The 15,446-nt window shown below is 45.3% G+C and overlaps 1 protein-coding gene and 1 pseudogene across 1 annotated transcript in view; one reads left to right on the forward strand and one right to left on the reverse strand.

Annotated features, from left to right (window-relative positions):
* LOC100765801 overlaps positions 1 to 11,563 on the reverse strand; it is a 139,976-nt pseudogene extending 128,413 nt beyond the window's left edge.
* Positions 11,564 to 12,366: 803 nt separating this feature from the next.
* Piezo2 (piezo type mechanosensitive ion channel component 2) overlaps positions 12,367 to 15,446 on the forward strand; it is a 366,290-nt gene continuing 363,210 nt past the window's right edge. The window contains exons 1-2 of the mRNA XM_035438719.1: positions 12,367 to 12,517; positions 13,692 to 13,802. Coding sequence (XP_035294610.1) covers positions 12,367 to 12,517; positions 13,692 to 13,802 — 262 coding nt within the window. The remainder of the gene's footprint in view (positions 12,518 to 13,691; positions 13,803 to 15,446) is intronic.

The raw sequence follows: 15,446 nt of genomic DNA on the forward strand, positions 1-15,446 counted from the left end.
CACTTACTTACGTCTTTTCATTAAAAAACAGCTGCTGAGAGCAACTGATCTAAGTCCCATCTAGTATGACATCATCACCGTCAAGGCAAGGTCTGTTTCCATTGGGCTTCTATTTTTCTTGATATTGTGCCAGACTTTACTGCTGTTTTACATCTAGGATTTTTATAGCTTACTAGATACTTTGACCCTTCCCTATTGATTGCTGATTTTGTGTTTGACTTTTCAAAGTGTTGAACTTCTGTCAGATAGTGAAGTTATTTAGGAGTGAACTTGTTTTTTTGAGAACTATGTGGGAGCCTGTTTGTATGAGTCCAGTGTGGCCATGGCACAGGCTAAACCATTGCTTAGACATGACCTCTGGATTCTCACTCTTCTCAGCATATAATGTCTCCAGTCTTTCATTATCTGTGATGATCCTGTGTTCATTCTCCTGGAATATTTTGTCTTATGTCTGTGTGGTTAGCAGTCAACAGGAAATGTAAGCATGTAAATTTCTGGAGGTTTTTTTTCAGTTTATTTTTTCAGTTTTCTGGCCCACATAAACCACAGGTCTCATTCTAACTGAACTCTTTCTTCTTCATGTGCTATTCTCCCTGTGGATCTCTAGAAAATGCCACCAGAAAACACAGGGTCATTCCAGGACTGATTGCATTTTCCCCTTTTGTTTTATCTCTGTAGTTACTGCAAGACTTTGGTTGCTTAGCTTACCCAAACAACAAAGTTGTGTCTACCTTTTATGTGTGTCTGTTATTGATTAACTGAAGTTACATGTGTCCCTGTCAGAACAGGTGCTAACACAGACATCCCCAAAAAAGGAAGCAGTGCTGTTCAAGCTCATACAAACCACCACCACATGGGCTGCCTAGAAATACACACATCATTCTTGCTAAGACTCTACTCACAACCCATTGGCCAAAGTTGAACAACTTGCTGAACTACCAGGAAGTGCAATCCTACCACATGCCCAGAAAAGGGAAGTGGTAAATGATCAATCTGATTGGGACAATTTTGATACAGGTAACAACTTAGGCTGGATAGGGTATATATTATATAGTCAGAGATCACAGAGTTTTAAATCTTGCAGATCTCTGTTCAGACAACAATTTTCTTCCTTGATAAATTATTTACCATTTGTTGGCTTTCTTTTTCCTTGTCTGTAACATAAAGACAGTGCTTGTGCCATGATGCCTGCAATGACCGAAGGAGCACAGACACACGGGAAGCATGGAACACGGAGTAACACATGTGCTAGAGAGATGGTGGCTGCTATTATCCCCCTCATCCCACTCACCATTCAAATGGCAGTCACTCTTTTCACTTAGGTGAGTACAGGTGTTCAGATGTCATGATGGCTCTCACCAAGAGCTCAGCATCTGCCTAGAGGTCTCCATTTTAAATACAAAATCAGAGTGCATTTCTGTTCCATATGAGTCTGGGGTAGATAAGACCAAAACATTAAGAATTTCTTTGTTTTAGCATTTTCTCTTTTAAAACATTTATTGGCATCTATTAATTATACATGGTGATGGATTTCATTATGGCATTTCCAAACATGTACACAATATATTTTGATCATGTTCACCCATTCTTACCCTCCTTTGGACCCTCCTACTCCTATTGACTCCTTTTCTCTTCTCAACTAGCCAACTAGCTTCCCTTCAGGAACATGTGTGCTTCACCAGGAGCAATGCCCCTGATTTTCTTCCTTTATGACCACACCAACTCAAGTAGGTCTTATCTCTTTTTTTTTTTTTTAGGTAAGAGGGGAAGGAATAAAAAACAACATTAAGAGGGGTAAAGAATGTCACAGTGTCCTTGCTCTCCACAGTTGCCGGTGACTCCCCTTGCTTTTTCTTTTTCTCAAAGCCTGGTCATTTTGACCAGTTTGAAATTCTCTCAGACTTCCACCTTGCTCCTCAGCAGCTTCTCTGGGTTGGTCTTCTCTCTGTAAAGGAGCCAGTCTGAGATAACTGTCAATCAATGTTTGTTTGTTTTCCCCCAGTGCAGACTCTGAGAGCTTATTGACCTGCTGTTCTTAGCCCCAGGTACTGCGTGTGTTACACAGTTGGAACACTAATTGGAACTCTTTGCCGACTTAACAGAACTTAATTCGATAATTTGCTTTCAGGAGATCTGTGTTTGCTGAAGTCACTAGAGTGGATGAGAGGAAAAGACAGAAGAAACACCATTCTGTCTTCGACTATAGTTTGATGTAGTGAGAGAAATGGGCACTCAATTGTGGCAGGATAAACATCATTGATCCAGAGCCAGGCATTTGGCATATGCAACAGCGAATTCAACCCTATTGTTGCAGCAGCACGTCCACCGTGAGCAGGCTGTGTCCCAGTAACCCTTTATGATAAAAACAGCAGCAGATGGGACTCAGTTTGGCTCAGGCTATAGTTTTCTGATTCTGGTCTAGACACATGACTTTTTCTTCTTTAGCCAATAAAGGAAAGAGACAGAAGGACTGTGTAAGAGACTGCGGGGCAGGACAATGTGTGCAGAACATAAGCACACAGAGAAGACTAGGCATTGATAGGGAAGAAGTCAAGGGACCCGGAAGTGAGAGAAATGGGCCGGAGACAACTCCAGTCTTGAATTTCCCTCAAGGTCCCTTTGTTGATCTGTGCATGGATCAAACTCTAGACAAAGCTGTCCAAACCCCTAAAGTCAGTCCCAATTCCACCTTGTTATTCCCTCAGGGCCTGTGAGAGACTCTCTCAGCATACAAAAGTTCCTGGTGCCTGGCCTTGGCCCCTTGCCAGGTCACTGACTGCTCTGAGGCTGTGCTCAGAGCTTGATGCTTGTGGTGGGACCCTGGGACCTCTCTAGGAAGCCACAACCCCAGCACACATCCCACGAAGCTGGTGGCAGGTGTCTGACCCAGTGATGAAAACAACATGCTCTCCATTTCTCACTTCTCACCTGCCCTTTCTGTACCATTGTTCCTCCAGGAGCCTCCCTCAGCAAGCAATCATTTGTTCAAAATTCCTCTCGGACCTTCCTCTAGGGCAACTGACCTGGAAATGCAGGCCTTATTAACCTTGTGGAAATTGTCTTACTTTCTACCTGGCTGACCCTCATTCCAGTAACTTTTCTCTGACTATCTGGGAAACCCACCTTACAACCTTCTTCTTGGGCTTGCCTGGAGATGAGGGTAGATGGAAATGTTTTCTTCAGGAACCACACTGGTAGTGAGAATAGACATTGATTCACTCTCAGTCGCACAGGGTCTGGTCCTTGGCAAACATTGTTTCATTCTTTCAATACTTTAGTTGTAGCTGGCATCAGTTGGTCTTCAGTTGCAACAGTCAGATCACATTGATCTGCGTTACAGTTATATCTGACAACTTTGCACACCTCTGATCTCCTTATCATGATGTTTCAATGGCTCTAGAAACACAATCATGTATTGCATCATCACCACATGTGGGAAACTAAATCCAAGAGTAGGTTCCAATTTCCCAGTGAGGGTGACTCACCTCACTTTTAGAGGACCCCCTTCTCCCAGGCCACTCACACACTTGCATCTTTTTTAAAGAGATTCAGGACTAAAGTTATGTGTCATTTTAAAAGCATGAGGAATCAGTAGAGCATTTTCTGAGTTTGCAACTTCGAGACCAGTGTTGTCTGGACAGAAGTTTGCCAACTTGCAGAGAGTCCTTCCCTCTCTTAGTCCTAAGTGAAGTGGTGAGCTAGAACCTTCCCTCTGGCTGCATTCCTACCTGACTCCCAGGAATTATTTGCATATTAATGAGATAACATCTGAGAAGCTCTCTTAAGAAAAAGGAAGCAGATACAGGTAGGAATTGCCCTGGCTGCTTTGCAGCTCGACCTCAGTGCTGCTGGGAAACTGAGGAAACTGCTTTTCCTTTCCCCATGTCCTTTACTAAGGTGGCTGGATGGGCCCTTTCTCTCCGGAGAGACTGGGAGCTCACTGTGCCCTCTGGCCACACTCCACCTTCTTTATTCCAAGGAAAACAAAATACAGAGTTTTTAAGTAAGCTACCTAAGATCACTCTGTGCCCAGACTGGGACTTAAACACACAATTATAACACAGAGTCCCCTGGAATGCCTCATGCACATACAGTTCCACTTTACAAAGTACAAAATGGCTTCTTCAGTGGCCCTCACTCCACAGTGTGGAGGATCAGACCCTAGGCTCTAGAGGAAGCTGATTAGGTCAAAAAACACCAGGATTAGTTCACCTGTGGCGGGTGGAAGAAATTGTGCACCAGACATCTGTAGTCATTCCTGGGGTTTTCTTTTCTTTCTTTCTCCCCACCCCCCATCTCCAAAACTCTGTGCACGAGAAGACAGATGTGGTACTTTAACATCAGCACTTGGGAAGCAGAGACAGAGACAGGTGGAAATATGCAAGTTCGAGGACAGCCGTCTAAGAAGCAAATTCCAGGACAGCTGGGGTTAAATATTGAGATCCTGTCCCCAGAAATAATAAATAAATAAGTAACAAATTACACAAATAAACGAATAACAAAAATCCCTCTGTGCTTAAGAACCCTGTAAGAATATGGGTATTATATATATTGTTGAATGGGGGGGCGCTCCACAGTTCACCTCTCCCACAGAATATGATCAGTTCCTAAACAGGACACATTTCCTGCAGTCTGGGAGGCACTTTGGGACAATGGAAACACTTCTTCTAGAGTCTGTTCTTACTTCTGCCTCATACTAGCAGTGAGACCTTGACTGAACCATGAGCCTCCATGATACAGGCACCATATTAACTTCGGATGAGGAGAAGTAATCTGAAAGAAAAGAATGACAGCCTAATAGTCTAAGACTTCTCCCAGAATGCATCTGGATCTCCCTTGCCGCTGTGTTCTTCTTCATAATGAAAAAAACATGTAGGATCACAGACAGAGCCGATAACTTGCACAGCATTCAAGTCACAGTGAAGAAGAATTTAGTAGCTCATAATAAACACAGTCATCCCTCAACATTCTTGGGGACTGATCCCAGCCCCTCCTGCAGCCCGGTGAGTACCAGAATCCACAAAGGTTTGGGTACCTTGTATAAAAAGGCAAAGTGCTTGACTGTCACTGAGACGGTACTCCCATGCAGTTCATATCATCTCTGTGCTGCTTCTAGTATGCACATCATCAGATGCTCTCTGCAAACGGTTGCTATACTGTGGTATTTAGACAGTGCTGGTGACTAGAAAGTTAACATATGTTCAACTCCCAGGCAATTTTTTTCCAAGTGTGGTGCATTTGGAAAATGCCTTGATTTATGATTCCTTTTGGTTTCTGCGAAAGCTACATGGAACCACTTCTCTGTTGGAAGATGTTATTTTCAGGAACCCCAAATCCATGTGCCTAGGTCATAGTCATTACCTTTGGTTTAAAGATAAACTACCCTTTAAGCCCTTTGAGGCAAGATCTGTGTTTTATGTCAGCAAGACATACCTCAGATAGGTCATTAGTTTTGATTTTGTAGCTCGTTTTACTTTTACATGTTTAGATTTTCCACCTCTGTTAGTAGGATATAAGTAAAAATGTTTTGTCCCACACTAGAAAAGGGTAAATGATCCTTGGAGCTGCTGATGGCAATAATGTAAGGAAGAGAGAGTATGGGAGCCCTTGCCTCCTGAAGGAGCAGGGGCTCAGGTACCCTTGCCATCTAGAGAAGAAGGGGCATAGGGACCCTTCTCTGCTGAAGGAGGAGGGGCATGGGACCTTTGTCTGTCAAGGGATTCTGGTATGTTGTCTGTTAATTCTTTGTGAAATGTTCTTTTTCTCCTCATCTAGACAAACTCTTTATCTGTTTAACAAATATTCAGTATCTACTCTAGACCCTATCTTGTTTTAAGTCCCTGGGAGACAATTAGGAACAGGACACAGTGTGGGCACTCATGGAGCAACTCTCTGATAATGTTATAGTCACTCCACAAGACACAAGAAACATCACCTACCTTCTCCAAAGACTGGACTCCTCCAGCCCCCCTCTGGTTGCTTACACTTTCCCTTAATGCCTAATACTTTTTGCATACAGGTTTTACTTATTTAATTATTTATACTTACTGGTAGATGTCTGTCTGTCCTTAATGAACGGCCACTTTAAGAAGGAAAGGCCTTATTGGTTCTGCCCATTGCTGTATTTCAGAGCCCATCAGCCTGTCTTTGGCTTCCAGGAATGCTTGCCCAGTGTATCTAGTTGCAGGCTTTCTCTAAAGGTAAGAGAATTTTTAAAATATTTCAGCCAAAAGGTGGCAGTGCAGGGAAGGAAGTAAAAGAAACTCCAAACTGGCCACCTTCCATAGTTCCTGAGGACACTTGCTGGTCCTAGTCAGAGGCTATGCTAGTGTTATTATGCCAGTTATTAACTGGGAGCAAGATATGCCTGGCCTTGTACATGCTCATGTACTAACACATAGCTAAATCTCTTAAGAGGACCAATGAATGTAAAGAGTCTGCCTTTACTAGGAATATTAACATTTCTGTGACTGTTAAACGGGTCTAGACAGAGTTTCAGATCAATATACCTGGATCCTAATCACTCTGAAACATGTACTTGTTCACCATTACGGGACTAATCTAGTAGGACAAGGGCACACAGGGTTTTCCTGTTTCTGTGGTTGCATAGAAAATGAGAAATATGAAATTATTACATTTCATGGCTAACTTATTCCCCAAATTCCAGCACCTTCTTATGAAGTGTTGTTAGACTTTGCCAAGCTTTTCTGAACAAAAATGATGTTATAACTGACAGCCTCTTCCAAAACTTCAGGAGCAAAGTCACAGAGTATATCCAGGCAACCCCAAGATAAAATCTACTCATGATGCAGGTCGTAAATAATGAATGGTGGTTTTCATATTTTAGCATAGGACACCTGGGTGCCTGTGATGCCCAAGGCTAGTCACCAACTTTAGCACTGTACCTCCCCCACAAGTTCACAATCATTTTTCCCTATGTGTTTATTTTACAAAAAACAAATGTATATTTTCTGATGAAATCTCACCGTTTGTGTGTGTGTGTGTGTGTGTGTGTGTGTGTGTGTGTGTGTGTGTAATGGAGTGATGGAAGAATGCTAGTAAAATACAATTCATTTGAAAGCAGTATTTGTTTTGAAGTCCACTTTACAGATGAAATATGGGGCCATTGCCTTGAGGCCTCCTAACCAGTTGGAAGGATATTGTACACACCTGCCAGGTGGATGACTTTTGAAAGTTCTTGAGGAGCAGGCACAAAATCAGCAATCAGCTTCTGATTTGGGAACGGAATTATATCATACACTATAATAAAGGCCATGATGTGAATTTTCTGTAGGCCCAGAAGAAAGTTTGCACAGATGTCAGAAAGAATGGATTTCATTGCCGATTATTCCGTGGAAACTTTGTGGGGTGACTTCCTAGCAGAATAGAACAAGAATATGTCTCCTGCAAATCATTAGAGACTGTCTAGGACTTTAAAGTTTGAAGACCTGGAAAATACTGCAGTTGTAAATTTTAAATTGTTAGTCTTAAAAAATTGCAGCTTCACAATCCAGAGTGACCTCTTGGTAGTTATAGAGAGTTGGCTCTAAGCCCCACCCATGTACAGCAAAATCTGAGGGCATCCAAGCACTTTATATAAAAAGGCATAGTACTTGCATGTGGCCCATACACAATTTCTTGCTTTAATCCCTAAGTTAATTCTGATATTTAAAATGCTGCAAATCACATGCATTATATTGCATTATTTAAAAATAATGACAAGCAAGAAGCATGTGTCTGTTCAGTATACACAATTCTCTTTAAAATAAGGGGAAAAATGCAACTGGTGGTTTCTAGCTATAGGTGTTTGGTCCAGTCCCCATGTTTTCTTAAGTACAAAAGCCAAACCCTGTGTAGCCCTTAACAGAACTTAGTTTACAAATGGGTACTTTCCCATAAAGAAACAATGACAATTATTATGAAAACACAGCAACGTATACTTTAAAATATAACACTAGTACACAGTAAGGAAAACACATCATCAGCGTGAGAAGGCATCCACTTTCCCTTGGCAAGGGGCACCACATTCTCCACAGGCTGGGTGGCGCCAGTGGATTTTGGCAAGATTCACTGGTGGAAGAAAATGCCAGGTTGACAACTTTCATTTTTCCCTGTAGAGACACCACTTTATAAAGTTAGCTTGTGGACAATAGCTGCCCTGGCTGGGGACCTTTTAAAGATGCCCACAGAACACCTGAGAGGGTGGGACTGAGAGAGAGCAATTGCCTGTGGATCGACAGAGGAAATTAACATCTGGGATGAAGATTACTTTCTTTTTACAGATGCTGACACATATGCACATGTACTATATACTAACAAACACATAGATGCACACATATACAACATATATAAGTATGTGCGTGTCAAGTAGTATATTTCAGGTGGATGTCGGCATATCCCGTGAAAGAGAAGTTCATGACCACTCAGAGGTGGGTGTTGACAACTGACAGAATGTGTATATGTTGTAGTGATGCTTCTGGAAGGCTTGCTGTTTAGTTCTCTGGAATATTTGCTAGATGAGAAGTGATTTGGGAAACTGCTGAAGGAGCATTTGAGCATCAGAAAGGAACAGACCCTCTGGACTCTGAGGAGACAGGTAATTGAAGATGTTCTAGTCAGTGGGGGGTCATTTTGAGCTTTGTGTCTATGGCAGTGTTTCTGATGTTAAATCTACCCTTCTGCAGAATCCCTTCTTCACAGTGGGTAGTGGGAGAAGCAGACATGATGTACTGGAAGCTGACTGATTCTGTGGTTTCAGGATTACTAAGACAATGTTTTTCTGAATGACATTGTCAATCAGTGCAGCACCAAACCAAATTTAAAAAGTACTAAGTGGGGCTGAAGAGATGGCTCAGTAATTAGGAGCATTTTCAAGACATCTAACTAACAGCTTACAACCTTTCATGACATCTGTTCCAAGGGATGTGGTGCCATCTTCTAGCCTTCTTGGGCACCAGGCATGAATGCGGTGCACATACATACATACATGCAGCAAAAATGCTCACATACCTAAAATAAAAATCTCTCTCTCCCTCTCTCTCTCTCTCTCTCTCTCTCTCTCTCTCTCTCTCTCTCGCTCTCTCTCTCTCTCTCTCACACACACACACACACACACACACACACACACACACACTGTGAATCCTGGTTTCTCTAAGCTCTGCATACATTTTCCTTATACACATAGCAGTCTGTATTAGGTAGGTTTTATTATTTTACTTTTTTTCCTAGATGAAGCCGTCAAGCTCCCAAATCATCAATAACAACCAGACAAAGGTAGCATTTACCAGTCAAGGCCCAGACCTGAGTTTATTCCTTTCTTTGTGCTAGAATGACAACAATATGCCTGGGAGTGCTGTGTAAGGTTAACCTTCTTCCTCAGCATGGCAAATCCAGGGCACAGGGTGAAAGCCCTGGCACAAATGAAATCCTGAAGAAGGAATCACAAGTTGCTAGGCTGTGAGTTCTTGAAAAATAATGGTCTAGACAGCAGACCCTATTCCCCAAGGTCTGGGAGATGATGAGTGGAAACAGCAGTTGTAAAAATAGTTTTACTGTATATTGATATTTATGTAGCATTCAGTCTATGTGGAAATTCAGCCCCAGCGGGTAGTTCTAGTTTGGTGATGTGATGATGGTCTGAAATGCAAGCTTCTAGGTTCTGATATGTAAATGAAGTCAGTGATTGGTTCTCTAACTTGACTGTATGTATACCCAAGCACCTGAGAGTCTTAAAAATACATGTAGTGTGGACCCATAACAGACTAATTGAGTCAGGGTTTCTGGGAATGTGGAGATGCCTATTAGGATTTTCACACAACTCTCCAAGCAGTTCCAACTGTAGCCAGTGACTGAATACCTCTACCAGGCCTTGTCTAGACCCCTGGAACTTGCTCTTCAGGGCAGATGTTGGAAGTCTAGTTGGTAGCCAGTGTGACAGAGAAAGCAAGAAGTGTATTTGGTAAGACCTGTGCTGGCCTTGCTGTGTCTCCGTGCAGGCATCTCAAAGAAGTGATTTTGAGGAAAGGTAGACAGTAGTTGCTTCAGTAAAGCCATAAAGAGCATGGGAAATATTCAGAGAAAACAAGATGCATCCCTTGACACAAAGTTATTTAAAATTAGGGGTGCTTCTTCCTTCCTTCCTTCCTTCCTTCCTTCCTTCCTTCCTTCCTTCCTTCCTTCCTTCCTTCCTTTCTTTCTTTCTTTCTTTCTTTCTTTCTTTCTTCTTTCTTTCTTAGTCAGGACCCAAGAGCAAGCTATGCTACAGTGCAATACACAGAGCATTTCTTGGTAGTTTAGGCACTTTTCCTTTCCTCGGGCCTTATTTTGGGGTTCTTGCCTTTTTTAGGATGCCAGCACACACAGATGGTCTAAGTTACCATGCATCTTCTCAAGCTTTCCGCTGATTTTAAATTTCCCTATAATAGACAATTGATGAAGGTGCCTGAACTCGAGGTGGAAGCTTACTATATCTCAATAGAGAAGAGCCATTTATAAGGTTGAAGGGACAGGATGTTTGTATCTAAAAATGGAGAACTTCCCACTTTCCGTTGATCCACCGCATTGGCTGACCATTCCAGACTTTTCAACCAGCACAAGCTCTGAGTACTGCTGGGGAGATGACATCAAATGCTTCCTACCACTCAGATCTTGCAGTCCTGAGTGGTTCTCAATATGTTCGTATCCATGACCACCTTCCTCCCGGTCCTGAGAGCTCTCCAGGGCATGCAACAAAAGACTCCATTCTTACATATGAAACCAGAGACTCGGGCACACAGGAGTATCCTATCTAGAACAAGACTTGACTGGGTCTGGAGGTCGAGGCTATTAAGAGGAGAGGCTATTAGGAAACCATTTGGAGCACTATCAATATGAATGGTATTCTCTTGAGAATACCAATAACCAAGAAACAAAGTCATGATAAAATGTTAGTTCCCTGAAGTACCCAACATAGGTGCATATCTGAATCTTTACGCTCAATCTGAAAAAGACCCAAGATTACCCAGAATCTGTTCAGAGTAGCAAATTTATTATCTTAGACATGGGCAAGGTTCTGGATGAATCTGGGTTCTAGATCAACACTAGCGAGTCGTGTGGACATATCAGGGGAGATAGACCCTCCAAGTCACCCAAGTTCCAGGTTTTTACATTTTCCCTTAGGGGTTAATTAATTCTCTGGTGTTAGGCTCATGGCCTTCCACACTAGGACCGGATGGCAAGATGCACAGGCAGAGACAAAATGTGAAGGGCTGCTAGTCCGCGAAGCCAACAGCTACAGTGGCGCCCAGACGCTAGTCCAGTGCGAGCCAAGACCACACAGCCCACCCGGCGGGGCCTCCTGCTGAGCTCGGAGAGCAGCAGAGACATGCCCCACCTCGTTGGTGAGCAGCGCCTACTTCTCCAGGCACGCAGGGGCGGGCTCGGCGCCGCTCAGAGCCGCCTTCCCATTGGCTCTGGGACACGCCGGTCTGGGAGTGAGAGCTTGCAAAGTTTCATTGAAGGAGGAGAAGCGCGCGCCCTCCGGGGAGCCGGGGCTGCTTGGCTCCGGTTGGGGACGCGGGGACATCTTCACGGTCCCTGGGCTTTATTTTCTCACTGAAGTCGCGGCGGTGGCGCCGCACTCTGCGTGACTGGATTTTGGTCCCTGCCCAGGCTCGCGCGGTTCCTCGCGGTGAGGACTGGACTCGCATCCCTGCAGGCTGGCAGCGCGACCCCGGCGTGTCGGGGATGGTTCTGCGCGCCCCGCAGCTGGCGCCGGGCTCGCCCTGGCCTGAAGCTGGGGGGCGCTGAGGCTGAGCGGAGCAGCGGGCTCAGCCATCCGCCCCGAGGCCCGGGTTGCAGGACGCGGCTTCCAGAGCGCAGGGCCGTCTTTAGCGCACCGGGAGCGCCGCAGTCCGCGTGGGCATCAGAGCCGGGGCTGAGCCGCCCAGAAACACTGGCTTCGGAGGGGTTCGCCTAGAAACTCTTGGCCGTCCCTGAACTCCGCCTTCTGAAAAGGCAGAGGACGGCTAGTTTCCTTCATCCCTTCTCCTCGCCGCCCCCATCCCTTACCACTGCCACTGTCCCTCCCTTGGCTCCTTCCCAGACGACCCCTGAAGCAGCTGTCTCTGGATTCGATTCCACACTTCATGGGCGGACCGCAGGGGCGAGGGCAACTGGCTAGGTGGCTGCCAAAAGCCCGGTGAGTCGCGGGTCCAGCCCGTCGAGTGCGCCATCGGGGCGTAGAGCGCCGCGCCAGCCGAGGCGATGCCAGGGTGGCTGCGAGCCACCGGTCGCACGAGGCCCTAGGCAGGTATGGGCCTGACATCCCAGCTCTAGGGACTCCTGAGCGTCGCCCTAAGGCTCGGACTAACAAGGACCCACGACAGGATGGCTTCGGAAGTGGTGTGCGGGCTGGTCTTCAGGCTGCTGCTCCCCATCTGCCTGGCAGTAGGTGAGTGTGGTGTGCTCATGGAGGTGATGAAGGAAGACAGAAGGGGTCCAGAGCTCCGGGGATTCGTTTCTGAGAGCCGGCTGCGGGGTCTGTGTGGCAGGGGCTTCAGATATACACTGTCTGGAGTGTGTCAGCCTGCGCTTTAATTTGCCGATCTAGGGCACAGGTTCAGTGTCCTTTTTAGACAGTTGGGGTAGCCAGGATTGACTCGCTGTGGGAATCCGTTCTGTTGAATTTAGTCTCTCGTGGACATCCTTTAGAGGTGTACTGATGTGTGTGTAAAGGATGCTAAGAGGGGCTGGGAAGTGATTGTAGTGAAACGACCGGACTTTGCTAGAACACTACTCACCTCCCTCTCCACCACCAGCACCAGCACCACCTCATCATCCTCTCCAGAGTCCCTGGATGCTCAGAACATTGTCCAACCAGAAGGGACTCAGGCCATCTCTCCTCCAGCAACCAAATAGGAAGAAATGAACAATTCCAATAGTAGTAAAAGAGGAAACACCAGGCAGGAGGAACTGCCTCGATGATTCTCTATGTTACCTACACAACAGCCTCTATTTGCAACAAAAGGGGCAGGGTGCTGAGGTTAGAGCTCCACCAGACTGAATCCCACACTTGCTGTGCCACCTTTCTCCGGGTGTTTAAAGAATTTGAAAGTGGGAATCTAAGTCACACACTTGGACAGACCAGACTGTGAAAGTCCCTTGGGGAACCTCATTGAAGCTCCCAAGGAGCACCTCTGTCCTCCTAGGTGGCTCTAGGGAGTTAGAAGAAGGTATCAGGTCTGAAGATCAGAGCAGCTGTTAGGAGGGCAGGACTCTGCATGTTTTTTCACTGAGTGTCACATTCAATCCTGGAGCTAAAAATGACAGAGCTCCAAAGCCTGGCTTTTTCTCTTCCCCTGCCTGAATACAACACAATACCAAGTTGTGTTTACAGAGGTCCTTGCTTTTCCACAAAAGGAAACTTGTTTTTTTTGTTTGGTTTGTTTTTGTAACTCTTGACAGAGTTAGAGGACTGGGGATTACATTGGTGTTAATCTGTTATTCAGGTAATTGGAAACAAATTCTGGAGTTTGGATGTCTGCAGGAGTGACAACTTTAGCCAGAAGCCTCTGAGAAACTTAGGTGCCAGAAACCAGGGCTCTGGGAGAGGAGTAAGCAGCAAGGCACTCCACCAGGTGCTTCTAGGAGAGAAGCAGCTGGGTGGACAGGCTGATGTTGACCTGGATTGTGAATTCCTGGGTTCTAAGCAGGACCATTTGGGCAGTGTCATTGTTATGGTGTGCTGGAGGAGTGCAGTTTCCTCAATGTTCACGTGAACTTCTCTACTCGTTTTGAAAGCAATTTTGAAAAGGTTTCCTTAGGTGAGTGGCACATAGGTGGTGCCACTGTTTCTGTCTCCTGTCTTTTATGCACCTAGCTAGCACCTTGCCAGTTGGATTTGTTAGCTGGAAGTAAGTTAGGTCCCAAGTTAACCAGGCATTTTTAGTTTGTTAAGAGGAGGGTTCTTGGGTCAGCAGCCCCCCTGCCTTGCAGCCTTTTCACCACCCCCCACTGCACACTCCCAGCTCCATCCCTATCTTTACCTACTGCTCTAGGTTGTCTAACCCCTTGCCGGGGCAGCAGTGACTGTTGGAAGAGTTAAACAGGTGGCCGGCCATCTCAACCATCTGGATCCACTCTGTGGAATGACAGAAGGGAATTGTCCCTTGATTGACTGTCATCTTATCTAGGGTTGGGGCTTCTGTAGGACTCAACTCACTGCCCCCTTTTCTCCAGGTCACAGTATAGAGTCTTTCCCACTAGACTTCGATGATGCACTGCTGAAGCCCTGTAGTGGGCCAAATGCACTCAGCCATCTGGAGGAAAGTGTTATATAGTACAGAGGCTCCAGGGGGCCTGGGGAAAATCGAGGGCACTGTTCCAAAGCTGTGATCCCAGCTCCAACATGTCTCCTCTTTCTTCTACAACCCCTCCCTGCAGTGTCCAGATTTGCTAGTTTGAGCCAAAGGGTTGGCTCCATCTCAGGATGCAGATGGAGTCTTTTCTGAGGTTGGGACTTTCTTGGGAGGAGCTGGACTTCAGGGCCACAGGAATAGCATCCTTGGCCCCATCCCGCTTCCTTGCAAGTTTCCTGGGCAGCTGAGTCAGCCCATGGGAGTTGGGGAGGCCACCTGCCCAGCTTCACTCCTTCCTCTGCACTCCCACACCTCTGTGGGTTAAGGAGATGTGGAAGCATGCTATGTAATTGTGGATATATGAGTTTGTAAGAGTATAATGCTTAGTGTATGAATACACATGGATCTGTGTTATATGAGGGTGAGAGATGATATGAATCAACCCCAGGGTTGTGTGTGTGTGTGTGTGGTGTTAGTTATTGGTGCCCTCAGCTCAGCCTATAGTGTGTGACTTCAGCCAGACTCCCAACGTCTGATGTTGGAAGAGGAGGGAAAAGGAGAAGTCCTTGGATGGAAAGAGAAGAGTTTCTGGGGAGGCTCACATGATGAGTCCCTGGTTCGTTGGCTGCTACTTAGGAAAGATGACCCAGGTCCTGAGATGCACAGTACCCTGAATCACTACTCTTAGGAAAGTTGGGTAGATATCACCTTATTTCAGCTTTTGGTTCCCTGCTACAAGAAATAGAGATTTTCAAGGTTATTGAGGGTTTTTAGGTCTGTTTGCTCCCAAGGTGACACTAAATCAAATGTTCACATTTCCCTAATATCCTGGGCTTGGAGAGCACAGTGACCTGCTTGCCATTAGAATCGATTTTGCATTTTCTTCATCTATTTTTATATCTGGGCGAGGCGGCCTTCAAAGCTGTTATAGAAACTCACATACATTTCCTTTAAACTTCCTTCTTTCCAGGATGTTGACATTTTCCTGCAAAAGTCCCCCACTCTTTTCAACTAATGAGTGATGTTAAAAAATAACAGCCTTTGTGTTTAACCCAGTACTTAAGCTTTGTTTTTAATTGAAGAAATTAAAAGGAAAGTGGTAAGTGATGT

Source organism: Cricetulus griseus, chromosome 2 (genome assembly GCF_003668045.3).
Source record: "Cricetulus griseus strain 17A/GY chromosome 2, alternate assembly CriGri-PICRH-1.0, whole genome shotgun sequence".
In the NCBI taxonomy this organism is placed as follows: domain Eukaryota; kingdom Metazoa; phylum Chordata; class Mammalia; order Rodentia; family Cricetidae; genus Cricetulus; species Cricetulus griseus.